The following is a 21,258-nucleotide window of genomic DNA, read 5'->3' on the forward strand; positions in this document are numbered from 1 at the left end:
ACCAATTTCGTTCCTCCTTCCTCCATCCATTTGCCTTCTCTTTGATCTTATCATCGACTTAGTTTCACGGTTGTGCAGATCTCGAGTCCGTGATTTGGATTCTTCAGTCTCTGTTCCTTCGTTTTTCAGATGTTTTAGGGATTTTCCCCCCAGTTTTGCTTGAATCTTTCTCCAAAGGTTTCCTCTTTCCTTTTGACTTTTTGTTGGTACATTGATTCGGAGGTGCAAGAGTAATGTTCTGTCGTAAATTTTGCTACTTTTTCTTCGATTTTGTCTGTATAGATCATAGTTCAAAATCCCAAGTTTCTACCTTTTTCCAACGTTTTGATTCTGGGTTTGTTGGGTTTGATTGACTTTCCTATTCGAAATGTAAATTTAGGGCTTTTGAATCTGAAATCGATCTTCAGACTTTGAAATCTTGATCTCCATGGATCAAAAACAGAGCTTTTGAGTGATAACTTCTGCAGAAAAAAAATGGCTACTTTAACTGAGCCTTCATCATCTTTAAGTTTCACTTCTTCTCATTTCTCTAATGTCTCTATTGGGTCTGATCATTTCTCACCAAGCTCAGCTTCTAATCTCGAAGTTGTTAGTCTTACCAAGCTCAGCACCAATCTTGAGCAGCTTCTCAGTAATCCAGACTGCGATTACACAGATGCAGAGATCATTGTCGATGGTGTTCCAGTTGGTGTTCATAGATGCATTCTAGCTGCAAGAAGCAAGTTTTTCCTGGAATTGTTCAAGAAAGAAAAGAAAAGTTCGAAACTTGAGAAACCAAAGTACCATTTGAAAGAGTTGTTTCCTTATGGAGCTGTTGGGCATGAAGCTTTCTTGTATTTCTTGAGTTATATCTACACTGGGAGGCTAAAGCCATTTCCTTTGGAGGTTTCGACTTGTGTTGATTCGGTTTGTGCTCATGACTCTTGTCGACCTGCCATTGATTTCGTTGTTGAGTTGTTGTATGCTTCATCTGTTCTCCAGATACCAGAGCTAGTTTCATCTTTTCAGGTTTGAAAAGAAAAAATTTTGCTTTCTCTTTGTTTTCTTGATTCAGAGACATCAATGAGAGATTAACGGTTTCTGCTTTTATATTGTGTGTTTGCAGCGGCGGCTTTGTAACTTTGTGGAGAAGTCTCTGGTTGAGAATGTTCTTCCGATTCTTTTGGTTGCTTTCAACTGTAAGTTGACTCAGCTTCTTGATCAATGTATCGAGAGAGTGGCGAGGTCAGATCTCTACAGGTTCTGTATCGAGAAGGAGGTTCCTTTAGAAGTAGCAGAGAGAATCAAACAGATTCGTCTAAAGTCTCCACGAGACGAAGACAACACTCTCAAGGTCTCGGATAAAATGGTCGAGAGAATCGGGAAAATCCTCAAGGCGTTGGATTCAGATGACATTGAGCTTGTGAAGCTTCTTTTGACTGAGTCAGATATCACTCTAGACCAAGCTAATGGTCTGCATTACTCCGTGGTGTATAGTGATCCAAAAGTTGTTGCAGAGATTCTAACTCTCGATATGGGTGATGTGAACTACAGAAATTCCCGAGGTTACACGGTTCTTCATCTTGCTGCGATGCGTAGAGAGCCTTCGATCATCATTTCGCTTCTCAAGAAAGGTGCAAATGCGTCTGATTTCACGTGTGATGGACGCAGTGCGGTTAATATATGTAGAAGATTGACAACTCCAAAGGATTATCATACGAAAGCAGCAAAAGGGCGGGAAGCTAGTAAAGCTCGGTTATGCATAGATCTCTTGGAAAGAGAAATCAGGAGGAACCCTATGGTTGCGGATACACCAATGTGTTCCCTTTCCATGCCTGAAGATCTTCAAATGAGACTGTTATACCTAGAAAAGAGAGGTAATTGACAGATAAATTGGCCATTTTCTTCTGTATCTTTGTGACGTTTTTGTTAAAGCATCAATTTTTTTGCAGTGGGGCTTGCTCAGTTGTTTTTTCCAACAGAAGCTAAAGTGGCTATGGACATTGCTAATGTAGAAGGAACAAGCGAGTTCACGGGTCTTCCTCCACCTTCAAATGGGTTAAGTGGAAACTTAAGTCAGGTTGATTTAAACGAAACTCCTCATATGCAAACCAAAAGACTTCTTACTCGTATGGAGGCTCTAATGAAAACAGGTAAAAGAAGCTTTGCTCTTTGTGTGTGTGAGCGACTCTTCTTCTTCTTCTTCTTCTTCTGTTCTTTTTCTAATGACTGACTTTACTACACGTTTCACAATGCAGTTGAGACCGGTCGACGATATTTTCCATATGGCTCAGAGGTTCTAGATAAGTACATGGAGGAGTACATAGACGAAGACCTTCTCGATGATGTACATATTGCGAAGGGATCTCCACAGGAGAGAAGATTGAAGAGAATGAGATATAGAGAGCTTAAGGATGATGTCCAAAAGGCGTATAGCAAAGACAAAGAATCTAAGATTGCGCGATCTTGTCTCTCTGCTTCATCCTCTCCTTCTTCTTCTTCCTATTCTTCAAGAGATGGCCTGAAGAATTCTACATGAAACTGTACTATGAAGTTAAAATGTGATTAGAGATCTTTGTTGAAAAGTTTTTCTTTTTTTGGGTGTTATGTAGATTTCATACTTTAGGTTCAGTTGTAATAAAAAGAGGGGTGGATAGTTTAGTTGTAACAACAGTAACATTAGGGATGCTTATCAACTCAAAACATACTAACTATATGCAACCTTTTGTTCTTGATACTTCTGGTATACATTTTTAAATTTTTAAATCTTAGAAGAGACTCTCAGATTGCTGAAAGTAAAACAAGGAAGAAATCCCACAAACACATGGTCTTTTGTCATAGATATCTTTAGATAGTTGCAAGAGATGGACTAGTCGTGGCCAAGAGTAAAGGACAAAAGCCATTGTTCCAAACAACCTGTAATAATATTGCATTCTGGACAAGAACTGTCACAAGTATGCCCCATTAAATAGTTGTTAGCTGTTCTCTTTGGTCCTGATCAATGCTAAATGCTCTTTCAACAAAGAGAGCATTTCAAGTTGCATCATAATATCTCAGAAGTATGTCCGGTGTGCCTTTCCTTCTTTTGGTAGCCATAGAAGAGATGGTATAAACGAAGGACGGGCTGAGAAGTCAACAATTGCTGACCTTTCCAGACCAGTCGAAGAATCACCTCACTGAGTTCAGTAGTGAATCAACATTAGCTATACTCAAGGAGAATCTCTGTTCTTTCCGCTTTCCCCAAGTCCTTCCTTGTTCCATTAGTGGGTCTTATGAACATGGGTTACAGAACTCAACGTTGAAAATGCTTCACGATGATCAACATATATTCTTTTCTCTCCACCGCAATGAATCAAAATGCTATGTTACTAACCGGCCCTGAGCACAATAATTGAGCTTTTGATTTAGGTGAAAAATACTATAACACAAAAGATATCTGCAACAGACTTAAAGATAATGATATAAAGCTGAACTAACGGGTTAAACTTAACCTTAGGTAGATGCTTTCTTTATACTTTCCCAAGCAGCTGGACCTTCAGGGTGGCTATTAACAAAGTATGCCAAAAACCTGGTATTAGAAATACCGATTATAGTGCCTAGTGTCAGCCTCGGTATTACTGCCTCTCTTTCCCTCAACCAAATATACATTGAGAATCTCTGATGTATTCTCTCAATACTATAACACAAATATGTTGGGGATTCAATAAGAGTTTCAACTGGATAACCTAAATAATCTGTTAGAATATTGATCTTCTTTTCTAGGATATGGCTAGGCCGGCTGAGTATATGAGGAGCCCGCTTAACAACCTCGGTAACCACATTGTAGTCCAGACCAGCTTTCACAAGGCAATCAAATCTCTCTTGTAGCTCATCTCCCCTCCCTTGGAACTTCTTCAGAGCAGTCACCATCTCATCAGAATTCTCTACGTATCCTAGCTTCAACAAGAATGCTGTCTTCTCTGCGTTCCTCAAATCCAGTGAATCAAGTTCAATTCTTCTATCTGTTGTTGTCTTAGAAGCTAAAGTGAACAATTTCAAAGGATCTTCCTTAATGATCCCATGTAACTCGTCTCTTCCGATTTTCAACCTCATATAAACAGCTTTTGGTCCTACCAGAGGTGATGAACAGATAAGCTTCATGTGCTGCAGTAAAAACCTAACGATAAACTGCCTCTCCATTCTGATACGTATCAAGAATTTCAAAGCCTCCAAAATTCTTTTCACAGAGATCTCTAATAACATATCTGGGTGGTCAATCACTAACCTATCGATTTCACTCATCTCAAGTCCCACTTTCTGCAACTTATCAAACATAACATAAGCTTTATTCCCAGAAGTTTCACCCACCAAATCTGGATACGTTTTCAAAAGACTACTCAACTTCTCCTCTTTAAACCCCAACTTATCAAGAAGCTCCATTGTCTCAAGAATCCGGCGCCAGTTATATGTATTTCCATCCGACAAATACCCACCAAGCCAATCACATCCTATGTTTAATCCCTTCAACTTATTGACCACAGAAACAAACTCACAATCAACTTCACCAACCAGAAGAGACGGGCAACAAATAACAAGCTTAATGACTATAGGCTTGCTAAGACCCAAGCTCTCATGAGCTTCAAGTTTTGATGCCAAAACACCATCCTCGTATCCAAAAATCTCTCTTGCTTCTTTATACACACGGCCAATCTTGCTACGCGGTATACCATAGTTGCTAAGGACACGGAAATTCTCAAACATGACACCGTCGTCACTCAAAAGCGCCATGTCCCGTTGGAGAAAACGCGAAACCTCAGATGGACGCAGACCCAAACTCTCGAAAAATGGTTCGAACTCGTTGATGGGATTGTACCTTAGAAACCTAGCCAAAGACCGAGATATATCCTCCTTACGAGTATCAATCTTGGACAATAAAGCCCTAATATAACGAGGGGAGTTATTACTTATATGCTCTGCATCAACAAAACTAAGAGCTCTAGTGTTATGCAAGTAATCCAAGAGAGCTTTTTGAGCTTCATTCTTCATAGATCGTGAAACCCGATTGCCAAAAACCCGCGTGGGTGACTGAGACCAATGCCTTAAAGAAGATTTTTTATCCCCAGATACAAATCTACTACTTTGAAAACACCGGACTGTATTGTAAACATGAGAAAGTTTGGACCTTGAAACTTGGTTTTGATGAGCAATGGAGGATAACGCGAGGCAGATATTGAAATGAGCAATCTTTTCTACTTTTTCAAGAAATGTGAGAACCATCATTGCAAACCCTATAAATCTAAAGGCAAGAGAGAGGGATCAAACACCAAACCTAAAACCCAGGGCAAAATCCAGAGCTATTGAAGATTCATCAAGATAGTTTCTTTCCTTAGCAACCCCATCGAAAGAATTGAAATTTACCAGAAATTACAGAATATTTTACGCGATGGAATCCTCCATCTTCACCTAATTCTAAAGGTTTCGTAGCTCAAAATCTCTGTCACTTTGCTAAAACTTTCTTGTTAGGGCTTTACTTGTCAGCCTGTGATTTCCAAGTGACCCCGGATTTTTTTATTACAAAGAGGTCCTTGAACGTTTACTTTTCTGACATTATATGACCATGTTTAATGTGTGTTTTTATTTATTTATTAGGTGGTATTATTGATTAAAAGGGCCTAACTTTTCTGCATTTTTTTACTAACATGGCTAAACGTTTTCCAAATATCTTCCTATAGCATCATTTTTTAGTAGGAATTCGTTTCGGCAATGATTGTATTTTGGTCCAATTCTGGAAGATTTCATCAAAACTTAGTTAGTTAGCTTTCACCGTAAACTTCTTTTTTGTTTTGGGGTATTTAGTAATAAAAATAAATATACGGGGGTTTCCATAATTTCTATACTTTTGTGGGGTTTTTCCTCATAAGTCTCGTGTCGTCACGAGCCGTATAATATTTGTTTCTTTGTTTTACTCTGCCTTTTTTTTGCTTTCGTCGTCGGTAGAGAGAGAGAGATTGGTTGTTTGTTGACGAAGAAGCTTCATCGCTCTCTCTTCTCTTCTTCTGGAACTTTTCACCGTCTTTCGATTGTCAACGCGTTTCTCATCTGCGATTTGCTTATATTTTGACCAGACGATTTCTCGAGCTTTCAATACTCTTTCAGATCAACAATCATGGCCAGCGCTGGAAACAAAAACATCAACGCGAAATTGGTCAGTTTATTTTTTAATTGTTGCTGATTCGTATTCTTAGGGGCTCTTTGTTGTTTATTCTGTTTTGTGAACGATGATCGTGAATTCGACTGATATTTTGGGAGAATTCTGGTTGGATCGTTGATTTCCGAATGCGGTTCTGTTTTCAGTTTGGGGGAATTTCAACCCAGATTTCTAATTATGAAATCGGATCATCTTAATCGTAATACTTCTTCTCTTCTTCCTAGTTTCTGAAATTGAATGTTTTATCAGTATAAAGCTAGGGTTTGGAGTAAAAGTTGTATATTTCTTGGATTATCAATTACCTTCCGTGTTATATATGGTCTCTTTGTTAGCTTCTGTAGCAGAAGGCAATTCTGTTCTGTTCCTTTTATTTTGGTTTTGGTGCTTAACTTTGTTAAGTCCTTTAGGTGTTACTTGGAGATGTTGGTGCTGGAAAATCAAGCCTTGTGTTGCGGTTTGTCAAAGATCAGTTTGTTGAATTCCAGGTTGGTGGGAAATTCTCTAGTAGTCTCTCTGGAGATCTTGATCGCACTTTCTGTGGCTTGATTCTTGAGTTTTGATACTTGTTGTGTTAACAGGAATCAACCATAGGCGCAGCTTTTTTCTCTCAAACACTGGCTGTGAATGATGCAACTGTGAAGTTTGAGATTTGGGACACAGCGGGTCAGGAACGTTACCATAGCTTGGCTCCAATGTACTACAGGGGTGCAGCTGCTGCGATTATTGTCTTTGACATAACAAATCAAGTACGAATTCACAATCCCGTCACGAACGTGTTTACTTTCTTGATCAGCTGTGGACTTTTAGGTTTGCTTAACTTATTTTCTATTGTCACAGGCGTCATTTGAGAGGGCGAAGAAATGGGTGCAGGAACTGCAGGCACAGGGTAAGGAATCGGTGGCTATTCGTTTGCTAATATATAGCTAGTTTATGATATCTAGTTTCTAGTATTGGTGATGCTTAGTAGCGGTAATGAGGATCTGACTCTCTATTCTTGTTTTGTTGCTGTCGTGTGAATAGGCAACCCTAATATGGTGATGGCCCTTGCTGGAAACAAAGCTGATTTATTAGACGCAAGGAAAGTGTCTGCAGAGGTAAAGCAAATCTTCCTCTCCTGTTAAGCTGTTCTGTCTGATTTTCTCTGTTATTGCCAAAACCGTTTCGATGAATTAGAAGTACCGGGAAAAATGCCAACTCATATTTTTGGGACGATATTAAACTGATGCCAACTATGGACTCAGCTTTTGCATCAATGAGTTGTGTTGCTAAGTAGTTCTTGATAATCACACTATTTGTCATTTGCAGGAAGCAGAGCAATATGCTCAAGAGAACAGCCTTTTCTTCATGGAAACCTCAGCGAAGACTGCAACAAATGTCAAAGACATATTCTACGAAATCGGTGAGTCATTTTTAAATTCAAGAAACGAGTTACAAACTAATGTTTGCTTTAAGACTAAATTCCCTTTCAATATTTCTTGCTCCAACCGCTACAGCGAAAAGGCTACCACGTGTACAGCCAGCAGAAAACCCAACAGGAATGGTTCTCCCAAACGGGCCAGCAGCTACGGCAGTGAATTCATCATGTTGTGCTTAAGAGAGATCTCTCTTGGTTAGTCACATAGTAGAAAACATCCGAGACCTTATGTGTTTGCTGCTTCTTCTTCTTCTTCTTACTTTATGTGTTTGCTTCTTCTCTTGACATTGTCGCTTGACTTTGCTTGCATTGACAACAAAAGTGTATATCATGATATTTCCACCTTGTGGAATCTGAAGATATTTGTATTTGAAGAGGTTTTGGATCTCTTTTGTAATTAGATATAATAACTTAGTTTGTATGCTTCTATATTTTATGCACTAAAATCTGTTTTTCCTTGCGGCTATAATTCTCTTAGGTTGTGCTATCTTGATGAAGGCAATGTTTATAGAGTAACAATGGAGATAGTCTCGTGATTTGTTAATTTCAAAGTTAGAGAACAGAAAATGCAACAGAAACATATGATTCTTTATTTCTTATTCATCTAAACGTCCAAAAAGGAGAAGACCAAAATTGCAGGACGTTTACAAAAATACGATCCAACCTCGAAGGCTTGTACATTAGAATATCAAAAGCCACGTCTCAAATTCTATCATAATAAAGTTAAAAACAATCTTCAGAGTTTTGACAACATTTCCCTGAGATCAATAAGCCTCCACGAGTTTCAGACGCGGAACAACATTCATCGACTGGAGTTCCTGTAACCATGAATTGCACGGAAAGAAAGAGAAGAGAGTTAATATATATATCAGAAACAAGCCAGAAGAAAAGTAGAGCTTTATGAATGGTGTTAGACCCACCACAAACATAACAGTAGAACTGAAAACAATTTCAGTAAGAAATTGCATTTAAGGTTCAAAAGGGGACGAAGTAGAGAGTTTCAGTTCGGGAGGCAAAAACTTGAGACCAAAAAGGCGAAAATCAGTGGATAAAGCGTTTTACCTGGAAGAGGAGCTTGCATGCGTATGGGAGTTTCATAGTAGCAATGTTATCACCATTTTTACAAGTTGAGCAAAATGCCTTCTTCAGCTTGTAATTGTAATATCCCAATAGACCACAAGTTCTGCAAACCTGCATAATAAAAATGTTTGTTAGCGTTATCACATATGTGTTTTACAATCCCTTTCAAAGATAAAAAAAAAGTGATATCTTTCATACAAGACAGAAGCTGTTGGAATGATTTCACTGGATTCGCCACTTATCAAAATAGTGAAAATAGTGCATTATGATTTATTACCTGAACTTCAAAAGGATCACTAGAAATCATGAGCCGCTCATAGATCAACATGCTGGCCCCATAAGCGATAAGACAATCTCGTTCCATTTCTCCCACTCGTAAACCTGAAGCAGCATTAGAAACACAATTGAGAAGAGAACTTATATGGTTAAACTTCAGAGTGAAGATACAGATAATTAAGAGGGTTTCAAACACACTGATAGATTTTGGAGATAACCTTTGAAGTATAAAAGGGTTTCTCTCAGATTTATTGATTTAGCCAATAAGCTTTCTCATACAAAGCATAACTTGACTAACAAATTTTTTACATATGTGATAATAGAAAATTTACACTATTTAACAATAGAGAAATATACACAACTGTTAACTTTCCTTTCGACTCGATCTCGTAATCTACAAGATCTCCTAACACACATACCTCCATTTTTAGATTTTCCTTCAGTAGGCTGTCTTGTCATCATAACACGGGGTCCACTCCCTCGGGCATGCATTTTGTCCAGTACCTACAAAAAATATTTCATGTTTATTTTAATTTTACCGACGCAACTAATAAACACTCTGACATTTAGAAAAAAAGATTGTCACTACAAAACCGAAAAACGGTTTCGATAGTTTTAGAGGAACCTCACCATGTGTTTCAGTTTCTGGTAATATATTGGCCCCATAAAGACGTATGTTTGTAATGGCTCGCCACTGAGACCTGTGAGACTCTCAAGGTCGTCAGGTTGATGCACAAAGAAGGAACCACAAACCATAGATAGCCTCGGAATAAGAATGATATGACCGAATCTTATAAAATTCAAATGATAGTGTCACACTGGAATGGATTTAGCATATAGTTGCACATTCTGAAATGTATGGAGAAACATAAAGGAGTACCTGAGTATAGCAAGTCCTTCCCACTGTAGGAAAACCCATGCTTCACAAGGGTAGCACTGATATGATAGAACACACGACGACATTAAATGCCAAAACAAAAGTTTGAATATAGAAGAAGAATCCTCATATGTAAGAGAGAAAAAGTACCTTATAGTCTCAACCTTGTCAGCATGACCACTTCTTTCTCCAAAAGCACTACCATAATGAAATCTACCAGAACAAACCCCAGCCTTACTTCCAAGGAGTTCTATCATTTTACCTACTGTCATACGACTGTGACAAGAAAGATGTTAATAATTTCTCCAAGTTATACTACAAAATGTCAAGTAATCAAAAACTTCAGATGAAGCTCCAAAATTTTGGACTAAGGGATAAACATGATTCAAGTTGGGTACCGGAATTGAAAACGAATGTGTCCTAACAGGGAGAACCATTGTTACTTGTCTATATCCTGGAAAAGTGTATAGTTGGGGCAATGCAAGGATAACGACAAAGCAAACCTCCACAAGAGGCACCAAATACACACACCAACAACACACACACACACACACACACACTCTCATACACAAAATGAAAGAATTTGTTTTTGGCTCTACTCTATTAAAAGGTGCATCTAACGTGCACAGATAAATAGAAAGAAAATCTTATGTAGAATATTTTATAACCTTGGAAACCCATGAGGATTCATGATCAAATCAGGGCAAATTCCGCGCTCAGAAAATGGAAAATCTTCCTGCTGAACGATTGTACCACATACACCTTTCTGTCCATGCCTACTGCTGAACTTGTCGCCAAGCTAAATACAAGCCAGACCAAGACAAGATTAAGACTGTAGAACATGAGGCTTAGGGTCAGAAAGATAACAGTATTGAAGACAAAAATTCTCACCTCTGGTCGACGAGTATGTCGGATAATATATTTTATGCATAAATTGCCGTTCTTGTCAGAACAGAGAGCAACTCTATCGACTACTTGCGTCTCCCCTTCAGGACCTTTAAAATACTCTCTTGCCGGACGATATTGACTGAAAATTGCACAACAGATTGTACAGCTTTGCTTACAATTATATAAAAAAAAATCATGATCATACAGTATATGGGGAGAAGTTAGTGGGATACCTATCCGATAGCGGAGATGTAATGTTGTCTCTAGTGTCCACAGGGATTTGTTTATTTATATAGACATCATTCGGTCTAATAATTTCCCCTGGAGCAGCAATTCCATCATCATCCAGTATCTTAAAGAGAAAAAAATAGTCAAAATTAAAGCATATTCAACATGTTCTCGCAGAGGGAAAGGCCACAGTCAAGCACACCAGAAATAAAGAGAAGGAAAATGCCTACATTCGGACACTATCACTACTTTTGGCTAAGCACAATAAAAGTTCCCATCTTTAAGCACAGAATAGGAGATTTTATGCCAGATATGTCGTAAGTTCTATGCAGAGTCTAATCTTGTTAATGAAGTGATTATTTTGAGAAAGAAAAAAAACTGAACTTCAAATAAGCGACAACCATATTGTGCTTTATCTCTCTGCAAGACGAGTAAAATTGAGGACACACGCAAACATATGTACTACCTGCATCTTTTCTGCGTCTGGGCCTGTTCTTTGTGGCCTGAGTATTCTGTCTACTGCATCGTTACCATACTTCTGGCACGTCGCAACAATTCTGTTTCACATGACAATACAACGCAAAAAGCAATAATAGTTAATGTAAGTGACGATGTTTCAAAGGACGTGACTTTTGCCTCAAAGAGAAATCCATTACATACTTTTTCATAACGATGCAACGGCCAAAACCACGATCCAAGGATGCTTTGTTCATCACTATTGCATCCTCAATGTCGTATCCGGTATTACTCATCACAGCAACTGTTGCATTTTGACCTGCTCCAAGTTTATCGTATCCAACCTGTTAACAAGCATAGTTTTTTAGTACCATAGTATTAACACATCCCTATTAGAGCAAAGAAGCTTACCAATTCAATAGTCCTTGTTGTCAACAGGGGTCGCTGAGGATACACCAATAGGTAAAGCAATGTGTCCATCCGATTTAACTAAATACAACGATTTAAAAAAAAAAACAACAGTCAGCGCCTGAGAGAGAGCAAGATATACTAGAACACGATGCAATGGAGAAGATAAAGGCGTTAAAGTAATTAGACTTCACATAACCAACTTAATTAAGCAAGATCTAAGATAGAACAATAGGCAACAACTGATCCAATTAAGTCACCAAAACTGGAAAGCAGTAGGCTTGCCTCAGTGAAATGATATGGAGAGTATAAAAGGACTTGCCTGGTTGTAAGCAATATTTCCCATAGCTTGTTTTCCCATAGCACACTGCATACAATGTAACAGGACTAATAACGAGATGCCAAAAAAAAAAAAAAATTGCAGCATCTTACGTCAGATTGTCTAGACATACAAACCTGATAAGTATTTCTAGGTGACTGATTATGGTGAGGGTAGGGGATAAGACCAGCAACAACACCTAAGATGGTGAAAGGCTCAATCTCAATGTGGGTTGTGCCTTCCCTTATCTTGGCAGCTTCTGCCGTTTCTGCCATTTCCGACGTAGCATCACTCTCGTATAAAGCAATCTTAAAACAACGAAAAGGAACAGTGAATCATTCTTGGCTGCCTATGGTGCAATAGAATATAATACATCTAGAGAAAACGGAGACTGGCACAAACCAATGCATTATTTTCCTCATTGACATCAAGATACTCGATCAAACCGTCACGGATAAAGTCATCAAAAGTGCGAACCCCATCCTTCAAGAAAATATAAATCGGTCAACCAATGTCTTTAACTCACCACTTAGACAAGTACTAATGAATCTGGGAGCGTATAACACATTTACCTGTAATTCCTTCATGTGATGTTGTTTAACCCTTGATACTCCTTTATCGGCTATAACAAGTGGACGACACACTCGCCCACCATCAGAAGCAACGTAAACACAATGCTGATAAATATTTTCTCTTTGAGTCAGTCCAAGTTAACATTTGTGAATTCAAAAGAAAATCTTGGCAGGAATTAAGGAAATAATCGTTTACTTCAGAAAAGAAAATCTACGAAGTTGTAGTTTTTTGAATGACATCCTCAGCTGTATTTCTACTCCGCAAATCACTTAAAGGAGGCTACTGAAGAGTTTGCAAAAAAAAAAAGAAAATCTGTAGCTTCCTTGGTCTATTTTCAATTCAGAGATCTTAATCTTCATTCCAAGCTATATATCAATAAATATTACCAAAATATAAAGCTAATACCTGCTTTTCATTTATGAACACGCTGACGAACTCGCCAATTTTCCCAGCTCTACGCAGCCTTCTAAGTGAATTGGCGAAGTACTAAAACAATAGAAACTAGTTAAGAGGTGTAAAGATGTGTATTACATTTTGCAGATCCGTGTCTTTATATAAAGTACCTGAGGCCTTCTATGTTTGCCAAGTATTAGCCCATTGAATATGACCAAAAATGAGTCTGGAGTATGCAGCTCCTCTGCTGATAATACTTCCAAATCTGTGACACCCAATTTGTAGCACTGTTTCCGGAAAATCAATTAAAACACACAGATTCAGTACATAATTGACAAAACTCCATCTAAAAAACAGATGACTAGCCGAAGCTAATGATGAGAGAGTATTGTGGTTCCGGAGGTATACTTCTCAAAGCCATAGCAAAGACGATTAATGCGATTGAATTGACTAAACGTGGAATAAATTAGCAACCACATACCATAGCAACCAACGGGCCTTCCTCTTCATCCGTTGTGACATGAGTCATTAAAGCCAAGTTCTTGACAAGCCCACAAGATTCACCTTCTGGGGTATCACATGGGCAAAGCATGCCCCACTTGTAGAGCAAATCACAATGCCAAATATTAGATTAAATGGAAGTTCAAAGAAAAGCAGTTGTTCTCTTTACAAAATTTTAGCAGGCAGTTAAAGACAGCATCGTTACCTGGCTGGGTTGCAAAGATCTAGGCCCACTTACTTTTCTGGACTTTTCAAATTGTGGCGAAATTTTCGTAATAAACCCCAAACTCCCGATAAAAGATAACCTTGTTAAGACCTAAAATAAAAAGAATTCTTTAAGAGTAATGTAGCATGGAGGAGGCTAGAGACATACACAAAGATATAGTACATAGAAAGAGTGAGACTGGCCTGTGTCATTCCTTTCCTATGCATTCTGAACCTTTTAATATCGAAGTTACCCGTTGAAAGGGTTCTTTCTAATCCAAAAGAAATATTATGATTCTTCTCTCCAGTAAGACACTACAAGCAAATCACAAAAGAAATAGTATGATTCTTCTATCAATTCTTTCACTAAAGTAACTATTTCTGAAAATCGACTCCATCCATGTTATCCCAAGGCCAAATATTTTAATTGTAGCAATTCAAGTTGCAATGGAATATCCAAGGGAGATGTAAATTTATAATGCAATTGCAAGTCAGCATAATAACGCCTTAACTAATAACTAATAATGTTGCAAAAAGTAATATTTTTTAATTACATCAAGAACCATGAAAGAAGACCGGTTCATAGCTACGTGATGAACAAATAATAAAAATCTTAAAGCATGACCCAAACTTTATGCATATGACTGACGATCATTTACAAATTCAAATGAAAGGAGGTGTCTAAGGCTAATGTTTTTATGGTTTAAAGAAATGAAATGCAAGACCTGAATTAGCAGGGCAGTATATTTCTACACTTACTTGTGAGAAATCAAATCGGCTTGCCCGGTTAGGTTTTTGAAGAATACCATCTACTTTTTTAACGGCCTCAGTGATCATCGTTTTGAACAAATCCTGTAGCAGCGAGAGAGAGAGGAAAATAGTATAAGAAAAAGGAAGAGAGAGTACTGCATCTGGTGATATGTTCCAGCGTCACCTCAAAGAGAAGAGATATTAGTTGTCCAGATAACTCCAACCGCTTGTTACCAACATAATCCTACAAGAAGACACACATTTATAATAAGACTTGTCTCCAGATCAGCCTTAAGTTATCTCAGATCATCGACTAATAAGTAAGCCATCATCATTACGTCAACTCTTAAATAATAATGGCTCTTCTGAAGGATGGTTAATTTGTCAGTTTTAGGTAATTTAACATGTCATCCAGCAATAATGCTATTAGAAGGGTTATGGTATTACCTTGTCATCCATGGCATCTTTGTTTAACATTGCTTCAATCATTCGTCTCAACATCACCCCAACATAGAAACATTTTTGGCGAAAATTGTTGTCACGCACCTTAAAGGAAGAGTATAGCAGTTAGCAAAGACTAAAACATTTAAGAAGCAAAGAAGTTGAGATACTTACAGGTACGTGTGCAAGGAATACATCTCTGAGAATGTATAGAGCTCTTCCATCCTAGTAAACCATGTACATATACAATGTGAAAGTTTCACTTAGCACAAAAACTTTCATATTCAAATTTGCAGGCCAAGAACATATTCTGTAAAAAGTTGAATTAGTGTGTGAAAGTGGAGGAAAGAATAAAAAACCTTTTCAGGTGGAGGTCCATATGATGTTTTTTTAACCTACAGAAATTAACAAATAAAAGAATACGTCACAATTTCTTGCCGCAAATTGATAAAATAAGAATCTATTGCTAAACTAACATAACCTTATAGTTTACTCTTTTCTTCAGTGTGTTCATTTCGTAATGAAAACAACAGCATGGAATATACGTTACATCACAAAATAAGGTGGAATCAACTACTTATACCACCATAAAGTCTATGGCGGATTTCCTTTCAGCAGAGAGAGAGAGATGAGCTATAATCCGTTTAACACTTTAAAGAGCTCAATTTCAACAGGGCAGTAATATCTTTTCTGTTTTCTACACATATGTGCCCACTAGAATGAACATAAACTTAAAAATAACTCTATACGATAAATAAAACATAGCACCTTTGCCTCGAGATAGTCCAGTGCTTGTTTTCGTGTATTCACACCTTCACTAACACACTCCTGAAATTAAATAAGCATTCCGAGGGATAAATATGATGCTTCAGAGATCAAGGCTCATCATAACCCACAGGTTGAACAAAATGACATGGCAGAAAAAGAAATGCATTAACTTTTCGATTCAACAAAAAGATTTAGCTAAGCAATTGGTTTCTCAGAGCAGGTTTTATGTGAGCCACGAGGCAACTGATGATAGTCACACATTACCTATAACTTTCAAATAGATAGAGCACGAGGAAGAAAGATCTACTTTCCGATGTCAAAGCAAAAAACTTCAATCCTAAGAGCCATATCAGTGGCTACTATATCTTTCTGCAGCACCAACAGCAAATGTTGCTCATAAGCACATTCAGATTCGACAATACCAATATTATTATTAATGTATTATGACTTCTTTATTGGGACCCTTTCAGTATTGGGAGTTCAACTTTAAACTTCGACAGGTAATTTTCTCACTATATTGTGAGGACAACCACACAAGGATCAGTGCTTCCTAGTTTATTTTCCGAAATGATATAGATTAAAAAATTCCTAGAATAAACATTTACATCCAGGAACTAGCCAGCTGCTTCTAGAACCAGTTTTATATTAACTTGAAAACATAACACAAACACCAACATCAATACAAAAAGGCCAAAAAACTAGACACAAGGTTAAGAGCTGTAATACTTGCCTCAATAGAAGGTAAGAGTGATGCGCTAAAACGGGGATCCCTTCCAACCATTTGTACAATCTCTTGGTCGCTTTCCATTCCCATAGCTTTTAGGACAATTATTATTGGAATCTATGACAAAATCACATGCTCAGCCAATTAAGTCCAACCCTGAAAGATCTACAGTTATAGACAAGGACCTGATAATATATGCATACCTTTTTTACAAATTGATGGAGAAATAAATATATCTTCCCCTTCTCCATCTGAATAACTGTTTTGCTTTTCGTCATTTCAGTGCTGCTTGTGACAGATGCATTTATGCTGAAAATAAGCAGTAAAAGAAGAGAGAATCAGCATATAGCGATCTTGTATGTGGATAAGGGGGTGGGTAAATAATGGAAAAACACTGATGAAGAAAACTATTTCGTGATGATAATAATGGGGATGCTCGTCATCAATACTACAAGGACTGAAATAATGGAAGAGATCACTTACTTCCCCTTTTTATCAGAATCAATAATAATTCTGTTCTTCGAAAGTTGTTCTTGTATCAACAAGACCTAAAATGGATAGCAAACGCCAAAACAATCAATAACTTTATTGAACAAAAAAAAGAGATGGAATAATACACATCATATATCCCAAAGTCAAAGTGCAGACAAGTAGCCAATCAATAGACTGCATAAGATAGCTGAGAGAAGATTATTTACAAGAACCATGAAGTTATCACCTTCTCAGTTCCTTTGATGACAAAATATCCTCCAGGATCAAGAGGGCACTCACCTGGAATACAAAATGGAACACAATAAATGTGATGAACAAGAAGAAGCAATGCTTGAAATAAGGGTGCAATACCAACCCAATCTTGCAAGTTCCTCTTCATCTTTTCCATGTAATACACATCGGCAACTCCGCAACATAATAGGCATCCTTCCGATAATAACGTTATCCTGAAATAAAGGAACATCGTATTCAGCCTGAGTCGTTTGTTGATAAAAAGCAATATGTATAATACATTATATTGTTCATTTACCTTTGCACTATGTTGCGTCTTCCCATGACTTCCATGAGCATATTCTATATTGACATATATGGGAGCAGCATATCTGATATTTAAAACACAAAGACGTTATAATGCATGTAAAACAGCCATGAGATGAAGAAAGTAATTGCAGAATGCAAATAGAAGAAATCTTTACGTCATGTCTGCTAATCGGCACATGTGCGGATTGATTTCTTCCGCCATATTAACGTTTAAAATCGAGGGTTCACCAACTCTGACTTCCTTAAACCTGCATTAAAAAAAAAAGGCTCCGAAAAGGTTAGCTCTTTAAAGAGCAGAAATCCAACAAAAAGCACAATCTCAATTTTCCAAATAGATGTTGTAGGAGTGACTTAGAAAAGTAATGTAAAGCCACCAACTATTCTATTTTTCCTATATCAATATTCTCACTGTCAGATACGATTAGAAAGATGATAAGAAAGTTTGACCTCAGGTAAATTTCTGGATCCAGAGAGGATGTAATAAGAGAATTAGCACGGACAATCTTTTTAATCCCGACATTGACGAAGTAATTGAACGAATCAAGGTGTTGTTTCACAAGTCCTCTCACCTACAAAGCAAGAAAATTACAGAGTCGAGTATGAATTGCCTTCTCCACCAAGACTGCACAGATACAGGGTACTTGTATAAGGCAAAAATCAAGATTAGTGTTCTGTGTATGTACCTTCAAGAACTCGGGAACGAGCTGGAATTTATCTGCTGTAGACTTTATAGGAGCTGAAAGCTTTTGCCTGTCGACGAAATGGTCATCGTTGATCAAACTGTTTCAATACAAAGAGTAAACATCGGATGAATGTCTGAATCCGAGAAATAGTTTAATTGAAATCTAAAATCGATGAAGAACTTACTCTAGATCCTCGCGATCGAGTCCCATCACTCTTAACTTGCAATTTCAGCTCTCAGTTATCTGAAATCCATGGAGAAATAATATAATTAAAACCCTAATCCGATGAAGCAACGTAAGGAAGACACCGTTGGCGGAGAAACGACGGAAGAACTCACCGGCGGCGAGAATCGATGGCCGAGTGTAGATATTCACAGTCGAGGGGTTTAGTGAAGGTTCAAGAGACGGCGAAGGAAGAAGATAAACGTGTAATAAAAGGGTTTTAAATACTTTATTATTTTACTTACAGTATTTCATAGTATTTCCCTTTTAGTCCCTTATATCCTTTCACGTTTTGCTTTATCACCCAAACTTCAAAGTCCAAATTAAAAGGAAGATTATCCTTCTTTCACGACCGGTCCTGCTTGTGGTGACCTAATCTCAGTGCAGTCTCTTCGGCGCCGCCATCAGCTTTGGCCGGAGATGGAATCAGTGGAAGCGGTGGAGAAGATTTTGAATTACAGTTTCCAGAACAAGAGACTCCTAGAAGAAGCGATAACGATCACCCCTCCTAAAAGTAGTTTTCAGTCTCCTTTATTCCAGCGGCTTGAGTTCCTCGGCGACTCTGTTCTTGGTCTCGCCTTCACAAACTACTTCCACCTCAAGTACCCTAACGAAAACGTCAAGGTTCTGCGTGAGCTTCGAGTCATAAATGTATGTAACGAGAAATTGGCTCGTGTCGCCGTCAAATACGGCCTCTACCAATTCCGTATATGCAAAGGTGTAAAACCTTCCTTCTGTGAAAGGGTAATAATCAAATCAATCTCTTTGTTTTTGCATCATTTAGAAGCGTTTTTGTTGGAACAGAGTGATTCGATGAGTGAAAGCTATAGAGAGAATTGGGTTATGTTGAATGATTGTAGAACATGTTCTGATTGAATGATTGAAGAACATGTTCTTATTATGATGTTCATGGTTTTGATTTTTGGTGTCATTCTCTTAAAGGTGAAAGAGTTCTCAGAGGCTGTGGCCAAAGAAGATGATCCAGTTTCGTTTCAGGGAAACTATGGTGGAGCTGTGAAAGCCCCGAAGTCTCTCGCTGACATGGTGGAGTCCATAGCTGGAGCTGTTTATGTTGATGTGAATTTTGATATACAAAGACTCTGGGAGGTCTGTGTTCTACTAGATGTGGTCTTGTCTTTTTTTTTTTTATGGATTCTCAAGAATCTAAAAGGGTATTTGCAGATCTGCAGGGGTCTTTTCGAGCCAATGTATTCTCTGGATGATTTGCGGCAGCAACATCAACCAATTATTATGCTTACTCGTTTGGGTGATGAACTCGGGAAGCGAGTCGACATCAGGTGTTGTAATGGTCCTTCCTCCAATAACTTTACTGCTCAGGTATTTCTTGATGATACATGTATAGCTTCTGGGCACTCTCATGTTAAATATATGGCAAAGCTGTTGGCTGCTAAGGAAGCGTTAAAGAAGTTGTCAGAATGTAAGCCCACTGATAAGGTGGTTGTTATTGAGGATAGTGTAGACGCTCAAGTTGAAGATGCGAAACGGAAGTTGTCTGAGATTTGCTCCACTGATAAGCTTCAGATAGAGTCGTCCTCTTTGCCCACCACCTCTGAGAATCCTTTACTCTATGAAATGACACCAAATCAGACAGTTACTGATGAAGATAGACGACATGTGTCTGAGATCTACTCCTCTAAAAAGCTCCAGATGCAGACTGGATTGTCTTCTTTGCCCACTGTGTCTGAGAACCCTTTAACCTCTGAAACGACACAAAAGCAAACGGTTGTTGATAAGAATAGTCTACTGGCTGAACCTGAAGATGCAAAGAGGAAGTTGTTTGAGATCTGCTCCACTGAAAAGCTCCAGATACAGACTGGATCATCTTCTTTGCCCAGTGTCTCGGAGAGTCCTTTATCCTCTGAAATGACGCAAAAACAAATGGTTGTTGATAAGGATAGTGTAGAGGTCGATAATGAAGACGCGAAAGAGAAGTTGTTAGAGATTTGCTCTACTAGAAAGCTCCAAATACAGACTGGATCATCATCTTTGCCCACTGTCTCTGAGAACCCCTTAACCTATGAAATGACTCAGAAACAGATATCTATTGATGAGGATAGTCTAGAGGTTGAACCTGAGCATGCGAAAAGTAAGTTGCATCAAATTTGCATGAAGAAAAAGTGGCCAAAGCCGATTTACAGGTACATTTCTTACTTATCTAGAAGCATACTTAGTGCTTAACAAGGACCATGATCAAAAGTCAAAATTATATCTTTGAATAGTCTAGAGTCTTGTTACTAAGTAGTAGACGACATTTGCTAGTCCGTAGTTAAAGAAGTAGAGAAAGCGTATATGCTTTGGAAAACTATACTATGATTCTTTGGTGTTTTTACTTTGTGTGCCTCAATAAGCACGAATGCGCAATATTTTTCTTAAAACGTTTTGTTACTGTGTTTAATTACAGTTGTGAGGAAGGAGGAGGGACGCAAGAGAAGGGATTTGTATGTTCAGTTAAGATTGAGATCCCAGCTATTGAAGGTACGTTTCACATGAAGGGAGACGAAAAACCAAGGAAAAAAGAAGCAGAAAACTCCTCAGCCTACCACATGATAAGAGCCTTGAGATCTTCCCTAATGAGTCTTGTCATAAGGAGTCTGGAAATGCAGGAAACTTTAGAGGAGAAGAAGAATCCGCAAACGCCGAGTTGTTCAGAGGAGAAGAAGAGGAAGAAGAAGAGAAAGCGAAGAGAGGTGATTTAAACTTTTTGTTTTAATCTTTTGGAAATGTACCTTTTTGGGTATAAATGTTTGTTGTAAGTTGTAGTTTATTTAACATCAATATATATATGTTTTTTAGAAAAATAAATGCATTTCTTTACGTGTTTAAAAAAATAAAAA

General features: G+C 38.0%; 5 protein-coding genes across 5 annotated transcripts; 3 read left to right on the plus strand and 2 right to left on the minus strand.

The window, feature by feature from the left end:
- LOC18016206 (regulatory protein NPR3) lies at window positions 1–2,647 on the plus strand. Its single transcript, XM_006398097.2, has 4 exons — window positions 1–1,008; window positions 1,106–1,856; window positions 1,932–2,132; window positions 2,238–2,647. The coding sequence occupies exons 1-4, from the start codon at window positions 475–477 to the stop codon at window positions 2,516–2,518; spliced, it is 1,767 nt and encodes a 588-aa protein (XP_006398160.1). The 5' UTR covers window positions 1–474; the 3' UTR covers window positions 2,519–2,647.
- A 151-nt stretch (window positions 2,648–2,798) lies between these two features.
- On the minus strand, window positions 2,799–5,447 carry LOC18016207 (transcription termination factor MTEF18, mitochondrial). Its single transcript, XM_006398098.2, has 2 exons — window positions 3,471–5,447; window positions 2,799–3,357 (listed from the first exon to the last, which is right to left on the minus strand). Exon 1 carries the CDS (start codon window positions 5,236–5,238, stop codon window positions 3,472–3,474), a length of 1,767 nt encoding a protein of 588 aa, XP_006398161.2. The 5' UTR covers window positions 5,239–5,447; the 3' UTR covers window positions 2,799–3,357; window position 3,471.
- A 429-nt stretch (window positions 5,448–5,876) lies between these two features.
- Window positions 5,877–8,006, plus strand: LOC18016208 (ras-related protein RABF2a). The gene is made up of 7 exons (XM_006398099.2): window positions 5,877–6,163; window positions 6,574–6,651; window positions 6,745–6,912; window positions 7,004–7,052; window positions 7,187–7,260; window positions 7,472–7,565; window positions 7,660–8,006. Exons 1-7 carry the CDS (start codon window positions 6,125–6,127, stop codon window positions 7,758–7,760), a joined length of 603 nt encoding a protein of 200 aa, XP_006398162.1. The 5' UTR covers window positions 5,877–6,124; the 3' UTR covers window positions 7,761–8,006.
- Window positions 8,007–8,131: 125 nt separating this feature from the next.
- On the minus strand, window positions 8,132–18,586 carry LOC18016209 (DNA-directed RNA polymerase III subunit 2). Its single transcript, XM_006398100.2, has 39 exons — window positions 18,520–18,586; window positions 18,366–18,424; window positions 18,182–18,278; window positions 17,946–18,067; window positions 17,654–17,746; window positions 17,488–17,560; window positions 17,314–17,404; window positions 17,185–17,237; window positions 16,950–17,014; window positions 16,670–16,775; window positions 16,473–16,583; window positions 15,743–15,802; window positions 15,334–15,369; window positions 15,149–15,199; window positions 14,981–15,079; window positions 14,718–14,777; window positions 14,543–14,635; window positions 13,988–14,098; window positions 13,785–13,895; window positions 13,560–13,676; window positions 13,249–13,365; window positions 13,091–13,171; window positions 12,685–12,789; window positions 12,515–12,595; window positions 12,250–12,420; window positions 12,116–12,160; window positions 11,797–11,874; window positions 11,590–11,729; window positions 11,396–11,486; window positions 10,935–11,053; window positions 10,705–10,840; window positions 10,482–10,612; window positions 9,964–10,089; window positions 9,817–9,872; window positions 9,567–9,637; window positions 9,356–9,440; window positions 8,938–9,041; window positions 8,643–8,771; window positions 8,132–8,398 (listed from the first exon to the last, which is right to left on the minus strand). Exons 2-39 carry the CDS (start codon window positions 18,389–18,391, stop codon window positions 8,345–8,347), a joined length of 3,495 nt encoding a protein of 1,164 aa, XP_006398163.1. The 5' UTR covers window positions 18,392–18,424; window positions 18,520–18,586; the 3' UTR covers window positions 8,132–8,344.
- A 160-nt stretch (window positions 18,587–18,746) lies between these two features.
- LOC18016210 (ribonuclease 3-like protein 2) lies at window positions 18,747–21,258 on the plus strand. The gene is made up of 4 exons (XM_006398101.2): window positions 18,747–19,147; window positions 19,346–19,510; window positions 19,586–20,562; window positions 20,826–21,258. The coding sequence occupies exons 1-4, from the start codon at window positions 18,824–18,826 to the stop codon at window positions 21,118–21,120; spliced, it is 1,761 nt and encodes a 586-aa protein (XP_006398164.1). The 5' UTR covers window positions 18,747–18,823; the 3' UTR covers window positions 21,121–21,258.

Source organism: Eutrema salsugineum, unplaced genomic scaffold (genome assembly GCF_000478725.1).
Source record: "Eutrema salsugineum unplaced genomic scaffold, Eutsalg1_0 scaffold_20, whole genome shotgun sequence".
NCBI classification, from domain to species: Eukaryota; Viridiplantae; Streptophyta; class Magnoliopsida; order Brassicales; family Brassicaceae; genus Eutrema; species Eutrema salsugineum.